This window comes from Hipposideros armiger, unplaced genomic scaffold, assembly GCF_001890085.2.
Source record: "Hipposideros armiger isolate ML-2016 unplaced genomic scaffold, ASM189008v1 scaffold_268, whole genome shotgun sequence".
Lineage (NCBI taxonomy): Eukaryota > Metazoa > Chordata > Mammalia > Chiroptera > Hipposideridae > Hipposideros > Hipposideros armiger.
The window spans coordinates 2,240,088-2,263,335 of record NW_017731618.1 but is presented as its reverse complement, the minus strand read 5'-3'; the positions used below and the strand labels follow the sequence as shown (position 1 = coordinate 2,263,335).

The 23,248-nt window shown below is 34.3% G+C and overlaps 1 protein-coding gene across 1 annotated transcript in view; it reads left to right on the top strand.

The window, feature by feature from the left end:
• ERBB4 (erb-b2 receptor tyrosine kinase 4) overlaps positions 1–23,248 on the top strand; it is a 462,722-nt gene that overhangs the window by 75,792 nt on the left and 363,682 nt on the right. Inside the window, exon 5 of the mRNA XM_019656860.1 lies at positions 12,064–12,129. Within this exon, the coding sequence (XP_019512405.1) occupies positions 12,064–12,129 (66 nt within the window). The remainder of the gene's footprint in view (positions 1–12,063; positions 12,130–23,248) is intronic.

Below are 23,248 nucleotides of genomic sequence, written 5' to 3'. Positions count from 1 at the left end.
AAAAAAAAAAAAGGCTATGGAATCTGGCCAATATTTCTGGGCTCCAGTCTCAGGCCTACCTTAGGCCTATCATTTACAGTGTGATTTGGGGTGCGTTACGAAACTTCTCTGCCCTCAGCTTCCTCATCTGTAGTAGTATTTTCCACTTAAGGTTGTCACAGGAAATAAACTGCCTAGAATGATTCCTCCTACATGATAAAACTACATTGTATCTCAGCAATGAGTAACTCTTTAACATGCTAGCTGTTAGGGACTTTGATTCTATCTGAAGGATTTGTATTTCAGATGGTTACAAGACCAATAGTATATTTTAGAAAACAGAAAATGGGCAGAATGATAAGTAGTAGGCTGATATTTAGGTTTAAGTCATATTATAATGTATATGCAGTGGTTTGTAAGTCATTTCTCTTTCTTTTTGGTTTTTGGTTTTTTTGTAAATGACTCGATTTCCAGGTCTGTCTAGTAGTACATTAGCAAGAAACTCCATTGAAATACCTGTTCATGGGATCCTATTTTAAAATTTTATTATAAGTCCATTATTCTTGAATTTTGTTTTTTTTTGTGTGTAAACTTCAAAGGCAAATTAATGAAAACATTATACAGCGAGACATTTTAGGCTCATTACTGACTGTAATGCCTTTTGGGTTACTTTCTTATCTCCATCCATTTCAAAATCGCCTTTTCATTCCTCAGGCTTACAGTGGCATTTTTGAAATGTGCCTGTTTGTTAATGTGGTTGTTTTTATTTTAAGTGCGAGGACTCGGGGGAGGGGGGATATTGATATATACAGCTAAATCCCTTGGGAGATGAGAGCATGGCAGGAACATGAGCTGAGATTTTGGACTGCTGTACCGCAGTAGAGGGCCTTTAATATAGTGCACGGAGCTTCCTAATCTTTTCCAATTTGTTACCCATTTTTCTTTGTTATCTGTCTCAGTGATGTGTCATCTTCCCAACTGAGTGCTACAGGCCAGCAATCTATAACAAAAACTCAGTCTCAATCTCAGATATAATAATAAAAATGGAGCGGCTATAAGATTAATGATGGCAGCTATAATTATAAAGTCCCAAGCCGCAGACATTATAAGACCCTTCAGTATTTACTCATGGTGGGTTAGAAGCTGGGTTAGCACCATAGTGTGAAGGTATTGGCCTCTTAGTAAAAAAAAAAAAAAAATCTTGGGTTATTCCATCTGGGAAGCCTACTGTGTTTTGAATACTGGTAGGGACTCTGGAGCAGAAATGGTTTGTTTCCGTAAGAAGCTTGTCATGATTTCATCTATTTTAGTTTTCTCATGATAGTACCCATTTCTTATTAATTCATAGAGGAGGTAGATCTATTCTTGGAGCTGTCAAGTGGAAGACAGATGAAAACAGAGGCTGCTCATGGAGACCATGCCACACACAGATAATGGAAACTTCTTTATGTTCATGGTGAAACAGACCAGTATGTTGATTGCCAACTAATAACCACTCTGACAGGATGAAAATAGCAAATGTGGGAGTATTCATGGCTTTCCTTTCCCATATGCTCAAACATTCTATGATGCCAGCCTGATCTTTCCAGCCCACTTGACCAAATTCCCCCTCCTACCTATACACACACACACACACACACACACACACACACACACACAGTCTTCCTAAAATGTTGCAATGCCCATTTAGAATGCATATTTAAAAAAAAATGGGCAGAGAATCATTTAATCCAAAAGTTGGATGGAATAAAGTATTTAGGGAGAATGGTTAAATTGATCGATGATATTATAATGATGCAATGTTGGGGGGGTAAAAGGGTGAACACTTTGTGATGGAGGAAAGTATGGAGAGAGAGAACAAACTTGGGTGTGTAGTTGTGGTAAATGAGATACTTCAGAGAGTTACAGTTGTGTGAGTAAAGTGACAAAAGATTTGGAATCGTTGCCATGGACAATGCTTTAGATCCCATTCAATGCTCTTTGAGAGGAGTAAAGTTCTACTTTTTGTTGACTGTTGGCTGTTGAACCATGCTTCTTTGAATATGGCACCATTCACAAGCTGAACATGTAGATGGTGGCAGTTCCTCAAGGATACATTAGCACCTCTGATTGGCAATCTCACAGTTAAGAGTCATGGAGTGGGCAGAGACCCCTGCTTCAGTGACATCTAATGTTCTGCAGTAACCCAAAGAATGCTCAACCCATGGGCTTCTCTCTCTGTTTATGATACATATACCTTGAAACATTCTCAGCACTCTTTCCTTCCTTCCATGTACCCTAACCTGAAATATACAAGAGTGTGATATCCCAGTAGTAGAGTGAGACTTCATTGTATTTGGATTATTAGTAACATCCCTGCTGAAGCTATGGCTTCTCAAACTTTGTCAAAGCATGCAGAGACCTCTGAAACTCACTTGTCCCTATCTGCCAAGCCTGTCAAGTTTCCTAAGATGTCACACCCTCCCCCTTTTCTATTACTTGACTGTGATAACCCTGCTGATCATCTGATCATTTCAATTCTGCATAAACACTTCTGTCTTGATATTGCTTGACTTGCCTACCATATCACCACTGCTGACTGTCTCCAATGCTTGTCTCTTCGTTGTCTTTGATATGTTTATATACAATCCTGTGAGGAAGGAAGATGTGGAATAACATCAATTAATGGTTATTACATGCCAGGCATTTCACATGTTAGTCCATTTAGTCACCTCTAACATATATAAGACATTTCATCTATATTTTATTAATGAAGAAGGTCAGCTCTTAGGGAGTTCCTTGCCCAAACTCCCACCAACTACACATAATGGAAACTGAATGCAGATAAAAATTATTTCAAGTCTTAAGTTTTCTGCATTTTATCAGCACTTATATGAACACTTAGAGCAATAAATGGCAATACTGTAAATTGGTTCCTTACTCAATAGCATTTTTAAAAATTTTATCTTCTCTAAGCTGCAGGCTGTAACTTCCCATGACAATTATAAATGCCAATTATTAAAATATGTTTATATTTAATTGATATGTATTTTAGCCAAATGACTGCTAAACCTTAATCAGAAGATAATAGAATCAAAGTAAATGCCACTTATAAACAAACAAACTACAATAAAAAAATTTGACAAGCAAATATTCTATGTATAAAAAGGGCTAATATGCTATAAAGGAACAAGTCTCTGGTTCCACTTAAAGGATGCTTCTGTTTTCTTACCTATAAACATTAAACATTACTGAAATTATAAGATTGCATTGCAAATTAAATGAGATACTATGTGTAAAGCTTTAGTCTACTAGTTAGAATATAGAAAGTGAATGTGCTCAATAATTTGTAGGCGGTATGGTGAGGTCAATGATACTGATGATGATGTATAGATTGGATTATACAGAGAGAAATGAACTTCCATGTGTCAGATAAGCTTAAATACAAAACAAAACAAAACAAAATACTCAAGAGAAACTAGTCTGCCTTAGGAATGACAGAGCCAATACCAGAGTGAGAATTGAATTTCTGATCTGTCTCATGCGAGATAGAAAGGTTATCCAAGTGTGAGCAATTAATTGTTACCCCGTCTAGGTTTGTGTCTTTTGCGAATATGGTATGCTTATTTCAACTGCATGATCCAACTCAGTGATTAAAAGGACAAATATTATATATATATATATATATACATATATATATATATATATATATATATATATATATATATATATATATATATATAATGGCCTTGGCATGCTGCTGGAAACAGCACGTCAGTCTAGGCCAGCCCGCATATCAATCCTTTTATCAAATGTTCTGATACATATGCAGTCGTCTACAAATCCACACAACTGTTTCAGTTCCCATTGGTTTTCAGAAAGGTATATAAAAGACAAGATCAAGTTCTTTCTGCTGCGTAAATCATCCCTCCGTGAGCTATGAATCTTCTTAAAAATATGATATGAAATTAGTGGTATTTTCTTAATGTGCATTTTTACTTAAAAATAACTCCTACATGTGCCAGCAAAATATTTCATAAAACAAATTGGTTAATTGAAATATGTTATGTCTGTATAACAGGAGATAAATCCACCCCAAAAAAATTAAAATCACATTTATTTAATGCCACCTAAAAATGTTTACAATAAAATATAATGTGAAAATATCAGATCACAAAACTAGATAGACTATTATATCATTTAAAAACAATATCTATAATTTCAAAAAAAAATGAAAAATACCAAATGAAAACTTTGTGAATGATTTTTATTTGCTTCTTTTACGTTTTGGAGCATTTTATAACATTTCTCATTTATTTGAACACATATTAGAAATCAAATCTAGCAGATTCATCTGGAATATTTAATGTTTAATAGGATAGGTCAGAGAGGACTTCACTATGAGATGAAATTTAAGGAAAGCAAGTAAGCAGGTAAACCAAGGTACCAGAGGAGAGCGGTTCAGGGGTAGAAAACAGAAGGGTCCTGAGAGTGTACATTGTATGTACTAACAAGAGCGGGACATGAGAGTGAGAGTGAGAAAGGTGGAAAATTGTAGGAGGTAGAGTTATGGCGGTATGGAGGAGAAGACCAAATAGCATAGGGCCTTGAAGACCACTGTAAGAATGTTTGGCTTTTACTTTGTGAGAGACTGGAAGTTACTGGGATTTGATCTGGTCTGACTAAGAAGATCACACTGGCCGTTATATTGAGGAGAGATTGTAAAGGAGCCATGGTGGAAACTAAGACACCAGTTAGAAGGTTATTGAATTACCCAAGCAAGAGATGATACTGGCTTAGTGGTATGGGTGATGGGGAATTATTGGATGCTAGACACATTTGAAGTTACAGTCAAGTGGATATGCTGATGACTTTGGATCTTGGCTTTGAGAGAAAAAGAGGAGTTGAGAATTACTGCAAACTTTTTAACATGGGCTTCTAGAAAAGTTGAGCTGCCATTGACTGAGATGGAAAAGACTTTATAGGAATAGTTTTTGACAGGGCGGGAAACATCAGGGGTTAAATTTTGGGCATGTAAATCTTTAAATGACTGCTAATCATACAAGTGGGGATGTTATGTAAGCAGTTGGAAGCATAAACGTGCACTCTGCTCTGCCTGGGCTGGACCGATACATTTTGAAGGGGTGTGGGGTATTGGGGTTATATGAAGATTAACTGAGCCAATGTATATAAAATTCTTAGAACATTCCTGGAAGGGTCACCACCACATAAGGCTGAACAGAAAAACTTGATACATTTCACACTTTTGTTCAAAATTAATCTTGATCACATGAATATATACGCTATTCTAAAGCCTTGACTGCAGATCACTTGCCTGAATAATACGATGGTGCTTGTAGAAAAACCAAATTTAATAAGGTTGAAATTACCTATTTCTTTTTCAATCCAGTGATTATTTAAAGCATTTCAAACTGCTAACTTCTGATTTAATTGATTGCTAACTGAGAAATTCCAATTATATATAGTTTTAATTTTTAACTTTGTCTTCCCAGTTAATGAAAATACCTGTCTACTTTTTCTGAATAGCAAAATGTGTAAAAGTTAAAGTTTCCATTCAATAATTAACTTTCAAATCATAGGCAAGATAAGAAGATTGAATTGAGACAGGAAGAAAATGTAAAGTCAATTTACATAACAAAAGTATGGGCATGGATAATCATATGACAATGAGAACTGTCAGACATAAAAACAAAGGAAATATTAACCTGTGATTAAAAAAAGAGCAATTCCACATTACAAAGGGGCAGTCATAGATTAATGTCTTTAAACTTTATTAATATATTGTTTGCTGGAATTATATTGTAACTTTGCTTTAACGTGGGTAGTTTATGATAATTTAAATGTTGAATAAAGAAGCTATGTATGTTTTACGACTGTAGGGAGAAACAGGCAACTCAATGGAAATATATGCATACATCAAAGAGTAAATATAGGGAAATGACAGACTGCAGAACTTTATACTGTTCAATTCTCTAAATTTGGTTACCATGCATCTGATGGGATCTAAAAGTTTAGCAGCTCTGCCTTTTCCCGGGTGGTACATTCCAAGACCCCCATGGATGCCTGAAACCACAGATAGTTCCAAACCCTATATACACTATGTTTTTATCTATACATGCATACCTATGATAAAGTTCAACTTATAAAGTGGGCACAGTAAGAGATTAACAACTAATAATAAAATAGAATGCTTATAGCAATATACCATAATCAAAGTTATATGAATGTGGTCTCTCTCTCAACTATCTAATTGTGCTGTACTCACTCTTCTGATGATGATGCAAAATGATTCAATGTCTGCTTAATGACATGAAGTGAGGTGAATGCTGAAGGCATTGTGATGTGGCATTAGATGTTACTATAAGGGTTACTTGAACACAAGCACTGCGATACCACAGCAGTTGATCTGATAACTGAGATGGCTACTTGGGTGTCTAAGGGGCAGGTATTGTATGCAGCGTGAATATGCTGGACAAGAGCTGATTCATGACCCAGGCAGCATGGGTCAGGACAGTGTGAGATCTCATCATGCTACTCAGACTGGCATGCGATTTAAAATTTACTATTTTTTTTCTGGAATTTTCTATTTAATATTATTGGATGTGGCTGACTGTAGGTAACTGAGACCACAAAAGGGAAAAACATGGATAAGCGGGGACTACTGTGTTGTCTCAAAATGTGGTCATGATGCTAACAGAGTTTGGAATTAGATACCATACCATTATTTCTTATGCATGCCTTGTCAACTTGGAACCATCATCATCAGAATCCTTGGAATTGCTTTTTAAAGATATGGATTTGTGTACCTCACCCCAGACTATAAAATCAGTATTTTGCACAAGCGACTTAGTTGTCAACATTAACTTTTGGGAAACGTAATCTGAAACTCTTCTACCCTGTAGGTGAAACCATATCATTTCAGTGCTCAAAAAACCTTAACCAACTCCATGTTTGTACAGAATAAACTCCAACCTGTTTAGAAGACTTCCAAGACACTTTGTAAGCTCACACTAAAGCTACTGTTATGCAAACTGCTCAAGGGATCCTAAACTGTTCATTATGACACCAAAGGATTGTGTTCATCCACGCCTCTGTGTCACTGCTTAGGTTAATCATTCAGCCTCGTACTCTATTCTCCCCCTTCTCTACTGGACAAACTAGACATTCAAGCCCAATTGAAATGCCTACCCCTCTTCAGAGCCTTTTTCAAATCCTTCCTCTCTACTTTATACATATCTATATTTAGCAAACATTATGATTATCATAATTATTTGCTATTTTTCTGCCTATTTCCTACAACTGGCTTACAGAAAAGTCTACGGGCTTTCAATAAATGTTCTACCTCTCTCTTTTGAATTATATGGTCATAAAAAAATATTACTCTCTTACTTTTTCCCCAGTAAAAGTAGTTTTAAGAGGTCAAGACTTCCATAGTTTAAAGGGACTGAAAGCAGAATCCAGAAATGTAACTGCATTGTCTTTAACTGGAGGTAGTTTAAGGGTATAATCTTTTATGGTCACCAGTGACTTCATATTTTGTAACTCTTCAACTGTCCTGGCATATTACTTGCAGAAATAGTCCAGAGGTTCATATTAAATCCCATCTCTGCTGTCAGACAGTTCCACAAACAAGCAGAACTTCTAGCATGAATTTATGACTCTTAAAAAAATATCAGAGTGGCTCAGGGACTTTAGTTCCTAAGAAAGGAATGCAAAAGCTACATTTTTAGTAACATCTGCTGGACAAGCATAAAAGATGAACTTATTCGTATTTACGGACTTCTACAATGAATAATGCATTGTCAAAGCAGAAGTGATTGCCTGTGAATTAAAATAATGCTGATGTGCAATAAACATCACTTATTTTAAAAGACTTAAATGGTTGCTAAAGTTACAGAAATATTTTTTACAATTTTTTTTCATATTTCACATCTTCAATCGAGTCAGAATGACAGGAGATGGAATTATTAATTTAAATAATTATGCTAACACTAAGCTAAATGGAAATGCCAGGTCCTTATTTTAAGTGGTGCATTTTCTCACATAGTTGTATAAGAATTATCACCGTAAAGAACAGAAAGAATCATAAAGCAGATTGAGACTTGGAAATAGGCAGATTTGGAAAGCCCTGGCAGAGAAAGTTTCAGTTCCCCAAAACATTTCTGCCATTTCCAGAGCCTAGTACCTGACTAATTCTTCTTTTTTCTGTCTTGATTTTAAAATGTATTACTAGAGAAGTAGTTTATAAAATGAATCCACACTAAAATATTAGTGACATATATGGTCTTTTTCCCTCATGAAGTCAGGCCCCCTTAAGGAGTGCGTACCGGAGAATAGAGAACAGAAAGTTCTAAGTAAGGCATTGAGCCATAGTTAAAGTATTTCTCTTTCTATTAGGAGATAAACAAGGAACCCTCCAGAGGTCATTATTACCCTCCCCACTGAAATGTTCTGAGCTGATTTCATTTTAGATGTCACATAGATAAATCATTGTGTAATGAATGTGGTGAACTTCCGATCCACCAGGCATTACATTGGAAACGTTCCAGCTCAACCTGGCTTCGTCCACCTCTTCTTTCCCGAGCTAGGGGACTGTTAAAAATTCTGATTTATCGGCTTCTTTCTTTAAACCCATAGAGGGTAAATATTAGATACAGAGCAGTCAAAACCTTTTTCCTTCAAAACAATGCCGAATTCATTGGAAACTCTATTACAGTAGTCACCATGTTGGTTTCAGCCTAACTCCAATACTTAACATAGTTATTAATACACAAATGCAGATGGTACTCAAAAACATCTATGGATAGATGGATGGGAGGAAAGTAGGAAAACCGTTTGTAGATATACATATACATANTATATATATATATATATATATATATATATATATATATATATATATATATATATATATATATATATTCCTATTCTAGATAGATAATTCCTAAGGAAGTCATTTATCTACCATCTCGTCTTTTCACATTTTGTACAGCAGAGATGTTGGGAACTAAAAGCTAAATACAGATTTTAAAACATATCAATGTAACAATCCATAAAACCACACTACCCAATTGTCTATAAGAATCAAACCAAGGTTGCTGGCATGAAAGTGTGGCAAATGCATTAATACAGAAATATCTCCAGTCAGAGATTTGGGGCAGAAATTTTGATATTTACTTAAGTGCAACAACTCAGGGAAAATAGGGTTAGTGCAAGTGCCACATATCACATAGTTTTGGAAACAATAGCCGAAGTGAATGCTTGGACCGGTTCTAAAAGGGTCAAGGCTCTAGAGACAATGTAATGTCTCTAGGGCAGGGGGGAGCAGGCAACTATGTATGGAAGCACATGATTTACACAGTCCTCCAGCATATTGGGCTAATGGAAGTCTGAGAAATGATCACCTCCCCTTGGTTTCCAAAAGAGGTAGAGGGCCAATAAGACACTGAAATCAGAGAAGAGAAGCCATCGTTGGGTTTCTTTCATAGCAGTAATAGATATTTCTGTTTGAATATGACTAAAAAAATATAAACTACTAAACAAAATCTCATAATAACATGTAGACAGTCAAGGTTAAATTATCTAAATGTGTGTGTGTTGGGGGGGTACTATATCACTTGTTACCAACTAAGTGGGTGTTGCCATGATACTTTGTCAAGAACCATAAACAAAATTCAAAGTTTATAGTAATATTTTTTTATGTTGTATCTGGGAGTAGGTCTTGGGGTGGTAAATTGAGCTTCTAATATAAGAAGATAAATAAATATATATATAATCCAATAAAAGGGGAGCTTCGAGAGTATTAAAATGTCTAATATTACTAAGCTTCCCCCCCCCAGGTACAGATACTGCTCTGGTCACAATAAATAAAGCTATATATTTTTTATATTTTATTGGCCCCAAACACAATTAGAGAAGTCATAGATTAACTGGCTTCAGATAGCTTTACTTAACAAGCCACTTAATGGTGGATTTAGAAGATTTTTAACACATCTGAAGAAATATGTTAACATTGGCTACTTTTCATAAAAAGTTTGTACTCAAAAAGAAGCTTTCACTGCTTCTCATTTTATCTCAGTCCTTTCTAATATCCACTGGTATAAATCAATTTCGATTTATTAGCTTCGTACAAAAGAGCTCCAGTAGGTTTTTAATAATTATCATTATCACTGATTAAAGTTATATTGTTCAGCCAGATGGAGTCCTTTTCCTGTCAGCTAGAATGAGCTTGCATTATGTGGTTATAATGTGTTTAGATCTAAATAAACAGATGGCGGGGTGACAGGATATTATATGCTGGTGATGTCAGCAGCAGTGCCTCACAAACAGAATTGCTTTAAATATACTCTGTTGTGGCAAGGATCTTGACACTTCTAAGAAGGTGATTGGAATTGAGCCTAAGTGTTATATTAACTTGGAAATAGTACTGTTAACTTGCAGAAAGATAGACCATGAGGATCGTCTGAGGTTCAGCCTGAGAATATATGTCTGCTAAATCTGTTCCTTAACTGTGAAAGCATTTAACTTAATAAGTTCACTCAGTCAGTCTCATAAGGAGGGAGGGAGGGAGGGAGAGAGAGAGAGAGAGAGAGAGAGAGAGAGAAGGAAGAAAAGAAAAAAAAAAGTGGCCCAGGTATAAGAACTGTCAAGTTGAAGAGTTAAACATTGTGGATCACAGAAAATGGAAACACTTGATAAACTCTAGTCCATAATTTTTGGAATTTAGTTTACTATGTTAACATAAACATCTTGAATAGGCATATACCCATTTGCAACTAATATCAGAAAAAAAGCATAGAAGTTTAATAAGTATGCTATGGAAAAGCTTTCATCTTTAATAGATTTCCATGTCTACTTTTCATTCTAAAAATGAGCCCATTCCATACCATTGAACCCACAAAACTTCAGAATGAATCTATGAAATTCAGAAGCAAACTTCAAAGAGAGACTTATGCATGATTTCTTTAGCTACTATTCTTTTTTTTTTTTTTTGATTCTCTATGGGAATTTCTCTGTGGGACGACTGTGTTTGTGAGGCAGATACCAGTAGTAGCTTGGTCTTTAAGAGGAAGATACCACTACAAGACAAAGGCTGATATTTGGACATGAAGGTAGTATCAATAAGAAATTTGGAGGAGGATATCAAATAATTGAAATTAAACTTTATAAAAAATTAGCTGTTTTAATGCTTGAATTTTTTTATACAAAGATGTTGGTTCACACATTGGTCTGGAACCCTGAGGGAAAGAGAAGAACAAAAAAGAGACAGACAGCTCCAGACTGGTAGGGGACAGGGTTAATAAGCAAGGGAACTTGCATATGAAGCTTGTCGTAGGCAGCTACAAGGTGGGTACATTTTCACACAAACCCTACCAGAATCTTAAAAGATTTCATAGAGGCCTTAACTGGGTTCAGTCACATATTCAGTCCAGACGGGTCTCAATACCACCTTGCTCTCTCAAAGGTATGCCCTTGAAACAGCTGCTAGTATGGGAATAGTACACAGGACGTACATTCTAAGCACAGGGCATGGGTGAGGATTCTCCAATTCCCGGGTCCTGCTCAAGTTTAACTGGTAATCACATCCTCTCAATGATTTCCTACTAGAAAAGATAATCTAAATTATGAATGTAACCTTTTATTCTGAAGGTTTGTCATGTATTTATAAGAATATATTCTTATTTTCATAGGCATCAACTTCTTAACTATTGATTTAATTTTCCTAATACTTGTTGATATCAGTAAGCCACGAACTTTAGAAATTATATCAAACAGAACAGATCATAAGAATAAAACTCTTTAATAGTCAAAGTGAAACTGATTACTTCTAAATATTTACTTCTTACTGTCTGGTAAAATTCACAAATCATTGATTTCCTTATAAAATGATAAGACAATTTTGAATATGAGATTGTATTTGACATTTAGGCTTTGTTACTTAAGCAGCCATTTTATGAGCTATGTTTCAACTCTAGTATGACATAAAAACCCTCATAAAGGAGCGAGGGTATTTTCTTTAAGGAATTACTCATAGTCAGAGAATGAAAGATTATAATGCACATGTGTTTTTTTCCTCTTTTACAGGTGGACGTTGCCATAAGTCCTGTACTGGCCGATGCTGGGGACCCACAGAAAATCATTGCCAGACTTGTAAGTGTTCAACAGTTAGAAAGAATAGGCTTGACATGGTAAAGCAATCTTAATAATTGATGATTTTCAGACTCCTGGTGCTCCGAAACATGAAATTGAACTTTTGCCTCCTTGTGGTCGATTTGCATCATTCCAAGTAAACTGCCTAATTTCATGTCATTCAAATAAAACATAATATATGATTGCTCCTTATATTTCTTTGTGGATTTAGGTTAATGATATCAACAATACAGATGTGACAATATTAACTATGACTACAGAGTCTGCGCATCAGCAGAAGTAGGAAATCCAAATGTGTACAAAACAATAACTCAGTTTCAGGTTAACTGAATATCTCAGTACTTTTCCCAAATAGTTATATCACCATTCATTCACCAGAAAAAGAAAGAAAGGAAAAGGGCTGTTTGTACCCCTTCTAGTCTAGGCCCAGAGCTATAAACTATGTGAATTATGGATATATATTCACTATTAAAAAAGCAATGTAATCTTGCTCTTAATGTATGTTGTTTCTTGTATTAGTCATTAATTAAAGTAAGTATGAGCTATCACCATTGCTAAGACATTTAAAAACCAAGAGCACCGAATGTAAAGACAAATATCTAATATTTTCAGCATTCTTAAAGTCGTATGATACTTAAAGCAGCAATGAACTTTCACTATTCTTAGGGATAAATGGCTTCTTTAAAAATGAAAAACAAAACGCCCTATATAAACGGTAAAGATTTTTCTTCCTGCTGCAGTAACAAAGGCTGAAACGATATATGGAAAATAGTGTGGTGGCTATTTGAAACATATTCGTTTTTTTTGTTTTTTTTAGCATAGAAGACATGTAGAGAATATTATTAAAATTTTGAATGTACAAATATTAGATATTGTGGACATTTGTTATACTGTTGGATGAAAGTTTAGTTATATTTAATTTGTTTCAGTTTATAATGTTTGTTAGATCCTGTTTCAATATAAAATACAAAAATAATTACCTTATTGTGAGCCACCTAAGAAAAAAGGGTATAAGATGTATTCTCAATGGTAAATGATTTCTTAAATTTATTTTTTAATTTTGTGGGCATTCTTTTGTTTAATATTCATAAAATATAACAGACTATAACGTAAAAGGTTTTTCCCCATTTGTGTCCCAACCCTATCCTTCAGCCAGCATAGACAACAAATGTTATTAGCTACTTTTGCATATTATTCCAGAGACAATTTATGCATATACATAGGAAATATGTATATGTCCCTGCCCATTTTTCACTCTAATGTTAGCATGCTTTCCATGTATAATGCACTTTGATGTTTTCACTCCATATGTATGTGCGTGAATTTATTTGTGATATTAATTCCTAGAAGTGGTATTTACAAGGAAAAAAATACCTATATATGCATTTAAAAAAAATTATGGAGAGACAGCCATGGTAATTGGTTACACATTGCTTTCATGCTACAAGGTCATAGTTGATTCTTTTAGGAAGGGCACAGCTCACAGTGGCCCATGCAGGGATCGAACCAGCAACCTTAGTGTTATCAGCACCACACTAACAAACTGAGCTAGTCACCCTCTGTCTATGCAAATTGATAAAGATCACCAACATAGAGATCTTGTTCTCTACAGCAGTGTAACAATTTCCTCTGCCAGAAGCAATGGGAATTAGTGCTTGTTTCCTGATCCCCTGGCCAAAGCAATGCATTATCAAACATGGAACTTTTTTTTTTTTTTTTTTTTAGTGTTCGGGATTTTCCCTTTTCTAATTTTTTTCAATTACAGTTGACATACAATAATACATTAGTTTCAGTTGCACAGCATAGTGATTAGATAGTTATATAACTTACGAAGTGATCACCCTAATACATCTAGTACACATCTGACACCATACATAGTTATTACATTAATATTGACTGTACAGCCCCATGTAACTACCAATTTGTATTTCTTACTCTCTTACCCTTTTTCACCCACCACCCCAACTCCCCTCCCAACTGGCAAGCATGAAAATGCTCTCTATAGCTCTAAGTTTATTTTGTTTGTTCATTTATTTTGCTTTTTAGATTCCACATATAAGTGAAATCATATGGTAGTTGTCTTTCTCTGACTTATTATGGTTAGCATAATACCCTCTAGGTCCATCTATGTTGTCACAGAGGGCAAGATTCCATTATTTTTTATGGCTAGTACATAGATACAATATTCAATATGGAATATTGTATCTATGTACTAGTTTTTTATTCACCTTTAGATAGACACTTAGGTTGCTTCCATATTTTGGCTATTGTAAATAATGCTGCAGTGAACATATGGATGTATATGTTTCTTCGAATTAGCATTTTGGGTTTCTTTGGATAAATACCCAGAAGTGGAACTGCTCAGTCCTTCTTGTTATAGCCTTTGTTTTAAAGTACATTTTGTCTGGCATAAGTATTGCCATCCCAGCTTTTTATATTTACTTCCATTTCATGAAATTTTTATCCCTATCCCTTTAAAGCTTCTGTCTGTGTGTGTCTTTGAATCTGAAGTTAATCTCTTGTAGACAGCATATCTAAGGGTCTCCTTTTCTGATCCATTCAGCAACTGTGTGTCTTTTGTTTGGAACATTTAATCCATTTATATTTAAAGTGATTTTTGATAGATATGTAGCTATTGTGATTTTATTATTTAATTTTTTTCTTATTATTATTCTGAAAGAAGTCCCTTTAACATCTCTTGTAATAACTGGTTTTGGTGATGAACCTCTTTAGATTTTTCTTGTCTGTGAAAAGCTTTGGATCTTTGACAAAGCATTAGATGAAATATAGTATCTCAGTATAGACTTAAATTAACTTATTTAATAGAAACAATGTTTTAGGGCAGCAACGTTTTGACAAGAATTTTAAGCAGGATTCTAAAGTAAGATTAGATTACTGTGTGAAATTCATACGTTCACTACAATATTTAGTGAGGGCAGTGTTTCAATAGCATCTTACAAGGCATAAAAGAGCCTCCCTCCACCCTCACCAAACAGAGAATAATTATTCAACACAAAATGTTAATAGCACTGGAAGTTAAGAGATCCTGTAATAGTAGATATTGACCCAGGCTGGGCCAATCAGATTCTCTCTCCAGAGAATTCGGAATTGAGACCTGGAGATGCTGGTAATACTACCTTGAACTTGGAGAAAGGTTAACCTTACTAGAGGCTTCCATTTTGAACCATATGTGTTACTGAGAAGCAGAAATAGCCAGTCCTCAATGATGAAGAAGAGTAAATCAGCCATACAGAGGCTAAAGACAGATGAAGAGAATGAGAAAGAGTTAACAGTTTTTGAGAGTGTTCTTCTCTTGGTTTTTTTGGCCTTCAGGAGGTCCCACTGCACTTCTGTCCTCAGATGCCTTAAGAAACACAATGTTCTTCTAATACATTGAAGTTAATTTGTTACTTGCCACAAGTAGGGATGAGAGGGAACTCTTGACGAAAAACTATCATCAAGCCATAGCTCATGTATCAAATCATCAGCCAGGAAGTCATTTGATGCACCTAATTTTTCAGCATACAAATTAAGTTTACTATAATAACTTAGAATAGCCTTAATGGTCACTGTGCCTAGTCTGCAGAGTGCATCAAATTCAAATTCAATAAATTTAAATGTATTTGATATCTGTAAATCCAAATTTTAGAATAGTATTCATTTACATAGATCTTTACTGATTATAACTTTTTCATTTTAAAATTTATTTTCATAATATTCCTGTGACTTAGAGTTCAGCTATGGTTAACCTACTTTTACAATTGGGGAACTGTAAGCGGAGGAAATGATTCAGGGAGTTGTTAAATTTACACAGCTAATACCTGCGTGTTCAACCTGAGTGTCCTGAATCTAAAGATAATGCTGTTTTCTGTCTACCATATTTTATAGTACAGCTTCGTGAGCAAGGACATTGGATTTAAAATCAGGCATACCCCAGTCATTTCCACTTTTGATTATAAGAAAGTGACTTTATCTCTCTAAACCTCAGTTACCATATCTATAAACTGGAGAGACTTACACTTACCTCAGAAGGTTGCTCTTTTGGAATGGAGATCAGTACAATAAGGTAGTTGAAATGCTTAAATACTTTTGGCTTATACTAATATAATAAGAACCTAATAAAGAATAGCTAATATTATAATAAACTCAAGGACATACTATTAGAAAACTTAATCCATCTTAAATCTAAGTGAATGGATATGGAAGCCAAACTCCTGTAGGCCAGTTCTACATTGTGAAAGCTCCTGACATGGATGGCTGGAGAACAAAAAAGCGAAAGCCCTGGAGTTTAGTGGAGGCTTCTGAAGTGTAGGTTGGTTGTTCTTGACATTCACTTTTATTCTCTCTCTCTTGTTTGAGCTATCTGAAGGGGAAATTACTTATCCATATTTTAAGAGCCCAATGTCCTGAGGCGAAATTATTTTGAAACTACTCAAAGATGTATGTACTTAATGAAGGACCTGAATTTTAGAAATACGGTCTTTTTTATTTTTATTTTATTTATTTATTTATTTATTTTTAGAATTAGACCTCATGAGAGATTCCATGGAGATAGTATATTATACCTCCAGAGATACCATAGAGATGTAACATACATAATCAAAAACTATTTTTAATGTAAAATTTTCCAGGCCTCCTTTAGATTTCTTATGGTCCATCTGTTAGTTAAAATCAACTACTTACCCTTGGCCCGCTTGAGATGGGCTTATAGCTGAACCCTGCTGGCCTTTTCTTAAAAAAATTAGAGGGCATGGATTGTGTAAATTTTAGAAAATATTTGCTTTTTGTTGATTGACGTCACAAAAAAGTGCATTTTAGGATCTGAAAGACATAGTCTTATATTGTTTACAAATGATTTCTTTCCTTATAACAAAGAAATTCACTTTAGTGATGGCTTTTCTAGAGGAGTTCAACTTCATGATTTGCCACATATTTTCTTATTTTTTATGGGTAATTATTTTTTGGGACTTTCCATATACATTAGGGAAGAAAGGTAAATATTTAAAAGCCCCACAGCTAAGCTAAGGAAACTGACATTCAGAATATGTTTCATTCACCACGTGGTATCAATGTTGGGAACTTCCCACAGGTGTCCCCTCCTAAAATGGCAAATGTGCCGGGAATTATCCTTAGTGTCACTAAAGGGTGACAAGTGGGAGTAAAGAGAGATGATTCACGTTCTGGGAGAACAAGCCCATGGTAATGAATGACTTGTAAGGGTGAAATGAAGCTGAGTGTTGATCAGAGAGAAAACATCTCCGAATAGAACTGTGGGAAAACAAAAATGCTGGTAACAATGGTAAGCTTGAGGGAAGGTCTGCAAGGGGCAAAAGTTTTAAAAGGAAGAATGAGAAAGGTTTTTTTGGTTTGTTTCATTTAGTTTTTTAATAGACTTAATGAAGTGGAAGGAGAATGTAAATACATTGACAGCTTACAATGGACAACAGCTTATTATGCATACCTATAGACACATTAGTAAAATTTTGTAAATTTTTGGTTAAATTTAGTAACATTCTGTGACTTATTTTGTGTACTGGTTAGGGTTGCTATATTTAGCTCTGATTGCATGTTGAATAATATATGTGTGTCATTGTTCTTCTGTAGTTTTTAATAATGTTCAAGCTATAAACTGCAGAACCAGCAGTTATTTAATTTTTTTTCCTAAAATGCCAAATATTTTTCTAAACAAATTCCTAAAGGGAAAATCTTAGACAACCTAAAAAAATAAACAAATATTTAAGAAAATTGTGCTTATAGAAGTTAGTCAAGTGTCCCATTCTTACTGTTTTACTCATGATTATGATTTTCTAAAGCAACTTGAATGCAATCTCCTTAAATTATTTTTGATGTCACAGCACTGTGACTCTGTAAGCCTAACAGGAACATTTTTCACATAGTCACAATAGGGCAGCATAGAACTTATGCAAGGATGCTGTGAGCTGCTTTACATGTGAAGCAGTGACTCAAACTTGAAAGTATTTTTAAGCTCAGTTAAATCATGGCCGTGTTGCTCCACAACACAGCTTAAGTAAATTGATTCAGCGGATTAATGTAGTCATGTCAGGGGAGACAAACTTATCTGCTATGTAAAGTCTGAAGCTTATAGAATATTATTTATCTGGCTTAGTGGTAAGAATGACAACTCTCTCTAGTTCTACAAACTGTGTCCTGAGGTCTGAGCTCCAAAGGTTTAGGTGTGAGAGAGACTAACGTTTAAGAAATAAATAATAACGATTAAAAGAACAAAATTATCTCTATCCCTGCAAGATATATGAAGCACACTTATCTCATTTAAAATAGATACTTTGTGTCCTTCTTTATCTCTGAGCACAGTATCAGGCCAGCTCTGTCCAGCTCCTATCATTAGACAGGGTGGGTGCTTCGTTTTACACATCCCTTTTGTCCTCCTAGAACTGGCATCATCTCAGTTAGACATTTCATGCTTTTGGATGGGGAGAGTAAAACAAAATATTAAAGTTTGATTTTCCTAATCTTTAAATACATTTTGCATTAAAGTTGCTATAAGTGCTGGTTAAGTAACTAAATTTTTTTCAGATGATTGCCACTCAATATATTCTTCAATCTTCTAAGTTGCTTTACATATGACATTTTTTGCTTGGAAACTAATTGAAAAATGTAAGTCATTTGACAGTAGGTTGAAAAAAAATGTTTGTCTACTAAACTGAAATATCACAGCACAAAATTAATGAGTAAATACATGTTTCAACTGCTGGAGTGAACAGATATATATTCTGACCATTGAAATGTCTATTAAATTAATTAAAGCTAAAGCTTTATTTTAACAACAACAACAACAAAAAAAACTTCTTGGCAAATTCACCGCTTACTTCTTCAGTGTTCTTCCTACTTAGATTATCTCAATACTTTTTAAATTAAAAATAGAATAGCATTGAAATTAATACAAGCACTATATATATTTTTTTTCTCTTGTGGATAATTGTGGATGGAGGTTACTACTATACTGACAAAGTAAAAACATATCCCAAACAATGCTTGATATCATTTATTGTTTCTATACAGACATAGAACATGCTAGGAAGAATTAGAAATTATTTAGCATTTTCTTCAGTAATTTATTATACTGATGTACAAAGAAACTTATTTTAAGTAGTTGCAATATATTAAAACCTTCTGTTTAATAATAAGAAAATAAACTACAAAACAAAATAACTTGGCCTGGCTTATGGGTTCTATTCACTTCTAGGGCAAACTTTAGAAATATATACATGTATATGTTTTCTCTTAAAGTGTTCTAAAATGTATCTGGAACTTCTTTGAAGAGCATATTAAAATCTAAGAAAATAATTATGTATTTTGGTTCCTCAAAATTTCAGCAATAAAATGTAGCAACTCAAAATTAAATTTTACTATTTTCCATGAAATCTCCAAAAGTTTCCTATAGATTGTAAAACCAAGATGACAAATTTTGAAAGAGTAAAATATAAAGTAATTATATTCTCTTACATGCATACATGTAAAATTAGCCTAAAGTGTAATTGTGTTTACAATCTTTGTGGAACAAATGTTGTTGAAAAGGAAGGTGCCTATGTGGTAAGTATCCAAGTAAAGCAGAGAGCAGCCAAGTGGGAGCGGATGGGGGAAGAGAAAGGTGACCCAGCAGCTCCATCAGTCAGGATACCAGTGAGCCTTTGTCGAAAACCAGCATCTGTAATTAAAATCCGTGTATTTTACTAATAACTTTGTATGTCCAGAAGCCTTCGTATTGATTTCAGTTATTTCGTGCTTTCCTTTTTTGGGATTTGTAATTTGTGGAGATATTGTAAAATTAAGGGAAACACTACTATAGATTGATTATTTGTATACATTTCTTATGCCCTTCTGAAACGTTTCCAAAAGCGCCCCAATAATTTACTTATAGAAAAAGGAGAGAAAAATCTCTCCTAATATGATGCTCATTTTGCTATCAGTTGATAATATTTGTTGTAATTTGATGACCTTTCTTAAAAATTTAAAAGAACAGGATGTTTTCCATTTTAACTACAGGAGGTACGGTTATATTAAATGCTCTATAAAATGCAGTGTAATGTGATTCAAGAGATATTGCTTAATGCCATGCTAAAGGTTTAAGGAGTATAAAGAAAGTATAGAAAGTTGTACCTGTCCTCTGGAAATGCTCTAGGTACAAGACAAGATGAAGGATATTTGATAAGGTCAAAAGTAGTACTGAATTGGGGATACCAGGAGACTAGAGCTGTAATCTTAGCTCTAAATCTTAGCTCAGTTTCAAGGACCTCAGTTTCCTGATCTACACAATAAAAAGATAGAAATAGATGGTTCCTTTCCATGCTTCCATGCATGGTTAGGATATTTGCATGTGTGTGCCTATGTGTGCATGCAGTGACTAGCTATAGACGAAATAGAATAGACATAGATATATAGATACAGATGGTTTGGGGGAATTGTTCTGTGTCAGTTTCAGCCTATTGATAGTGATGTTCTCCACGAGGACTGTCTGAGTTATTCACCTGGGCACGTACTACCTGTGACAGCCCCCAAAGATATTTTCAGGACCAGTGGCTGGACTGGCCATTGTGGTCCTAATGATTGCAAAACACACCTCGGCAACAACCATCAGGGAACTTTGATATACAAAGTTTCTAATTTTCAGGTCCTGGAGGGTACACGGTAGGCCCAATATCCACACAAAACGGTCATGGGGGGTGGGGGGTGGAAGAAAGAGAAAGAGAGAGAGAGAGGGAGAGGGAGAGGGAGAGGGAGAGGGAGAGGGAGAGAGGAGAGAATGTGGATGTGGAGCTTTGCTTTAGTGGAGTGGAGGGTGGGGTGCCTAGAGTTTTACACATTCATTATTTATTGGCAAATTTAAAAGGTATGCATGGGAATTAATTTGCAGGAATGAAAAATTGGGATCACTTAAAAGGTCACTTACCTAGGTTACTCAGGGCTTTCTAAAAAGGGAACTTCAGGGAGGGGTTGTCCTGGTTTCTTGTCTAGGTGTTTTACTAGTAGTGTGTCATATAGATGTCAATATGTTTATTGGTGATAGATATCTTTGAAATGAATGCCTTGGCTATCAAAAGCTTAATGTCAGGCACTTACAACACAGGAATGCAAACTGTGGGTTTGGGTGCAAGTTGGTAATCTAAAGTCAGTGAGAGCAGAAAGTGAATACAGCACATTTGAAAGCTTATTGAGAGGACATTGAGAAGAATAGTCAGACATATCTAGAATCGTTGCCATTAGAAGCATTTTGTTATTCTGGTGGTGACTACAATTTATTCTGAATGATTTATATCTTTGCAGCAAAAGAGCTGACTGGCATTCAAGTTATATTTTTAAAATATATTAAATTTATTGGGGTGACATTGCTTAGTAAAATTATATAGATTTCAAGTGCACCATTCTGTAATACATCATCTGTATATTGCATTGTGTGTTCACCACCCAGAGTCAGTTCTCCTTCCACCATATATTTGACCCCCTTTACTCTCTTGACTATAGAAAAAAAATTCCAAAATACCTGAATTTACATGACAGCGTCCTCTGATCAATAGGACATTCATATTCACTGTTTGCTATAAGAATGGAAAAAAGTGTTAGGTTTCATTTTTGGAAATGCAAGTACTTACATGTCACTCTCATGGTTAGGGAGAAAAATATCCTCCTTAGAGTTCTGATTTGCATTAATCTGAGATGTATCATATGTTTATTGACTTAATTGGTTAGGTTTAAAGGAAAAATTAATCATCATGAGGATGAGGAGGAAAAGAAGTGATGACTGGATACTCAACAATTTCTCTTCTGTCAAGCCATGTTTACCCATTATATTAGAGTAAATGTGAATTCCCTAAATATTAGACATATTCCATTTCTCAAACCAATATAAATTGTATACATCACTTGACTATTCTTTAGCATGGACTTTTTCAAAAGAAATAGTCACTATATTCATTTATGGTGAAGTTATAAAAGATGGACCCAAAATAATTTTTACTTATTACTATCTCACTGATGATGGTTATTTTTGGTTTAATCTAAAGTACTTTTGTCTATTAATTTTGTTATAATGGAGCTGATAGAAACCATGACTGCAAGAATACCTTTTCTTTTTTTTGTATTTGAATATTTCTTGAACTTCAGTAACTATTACCCAAAGTGATTATTTTCCTCTACTAGGAGGCTATTATATATGTTTAAGATGGACTTAATTTTACAGATTAGAACCCAAGGCTGAGAGAAAGGGACAGAAAGAAAGACAAACTCTGACATTTATAGGTAGTTACTGATAATTCAAAATAAAGACCACGCTATAATATTTCACTAAGACATAGCAGAAAATTTAAATGGAGAATTACCACATTCCAGGATGAAAAGACTCATGCTATGAAAATGTCAGTTCTTCTAAACTATATTTAATCATCTTTACTCCATACACAATATTTTTAACTGAACAAAAGTAATCTAAACTATTAATGGACAATACATTTAAAAAATAGCCAGGCATTTGAGAAAAGAGCTATGTGGAAGGATTTTCCCTATCAAGTATTAAAATGTTATCAAGTATTATTATAGCAGTGTGGTATTAGTTAAGAGTGGAATTTAATAAAAAGTCCAGATGGAGGTTAAAGTCTATATAGTAACTTAGTTTTTATAAAGTTGGCATTTTTAAAACTGGCCAAAGCATAATTAGTTGATAAATAGTTTTAGAACAGTTGGTTCACAATATGAATAAAATTTTAGATCCCTACCATAATAAAAAGTTAGATCCCTACCATAAAACAAAAAGACATAAAATGAATTCTACATTAAAGATTCAAAAGGCATGAGATGGATTATAGGTGTGTTCAAGAGTAAAAGTTTCAAAAGCATGGAATAACTGAAAGTACTAGAAAAATGTACTTAAGAAATATAGGATTAGGTCTTTTTAAATATGACCTAAAAGTTAAAATTTAAAAAGAAGAAAAAATATCACTTTACATTATAGTGTAGTATAATATTTTTAAAATAAAATGTTTCAATAAAATTTAAAAGAACAAAAAATTTGTCCAACATAAATTGACATTGGTTACTGCTATGAAAAGAGAATATATATTTTTTTAATTTTGCATATCTGTTTTTA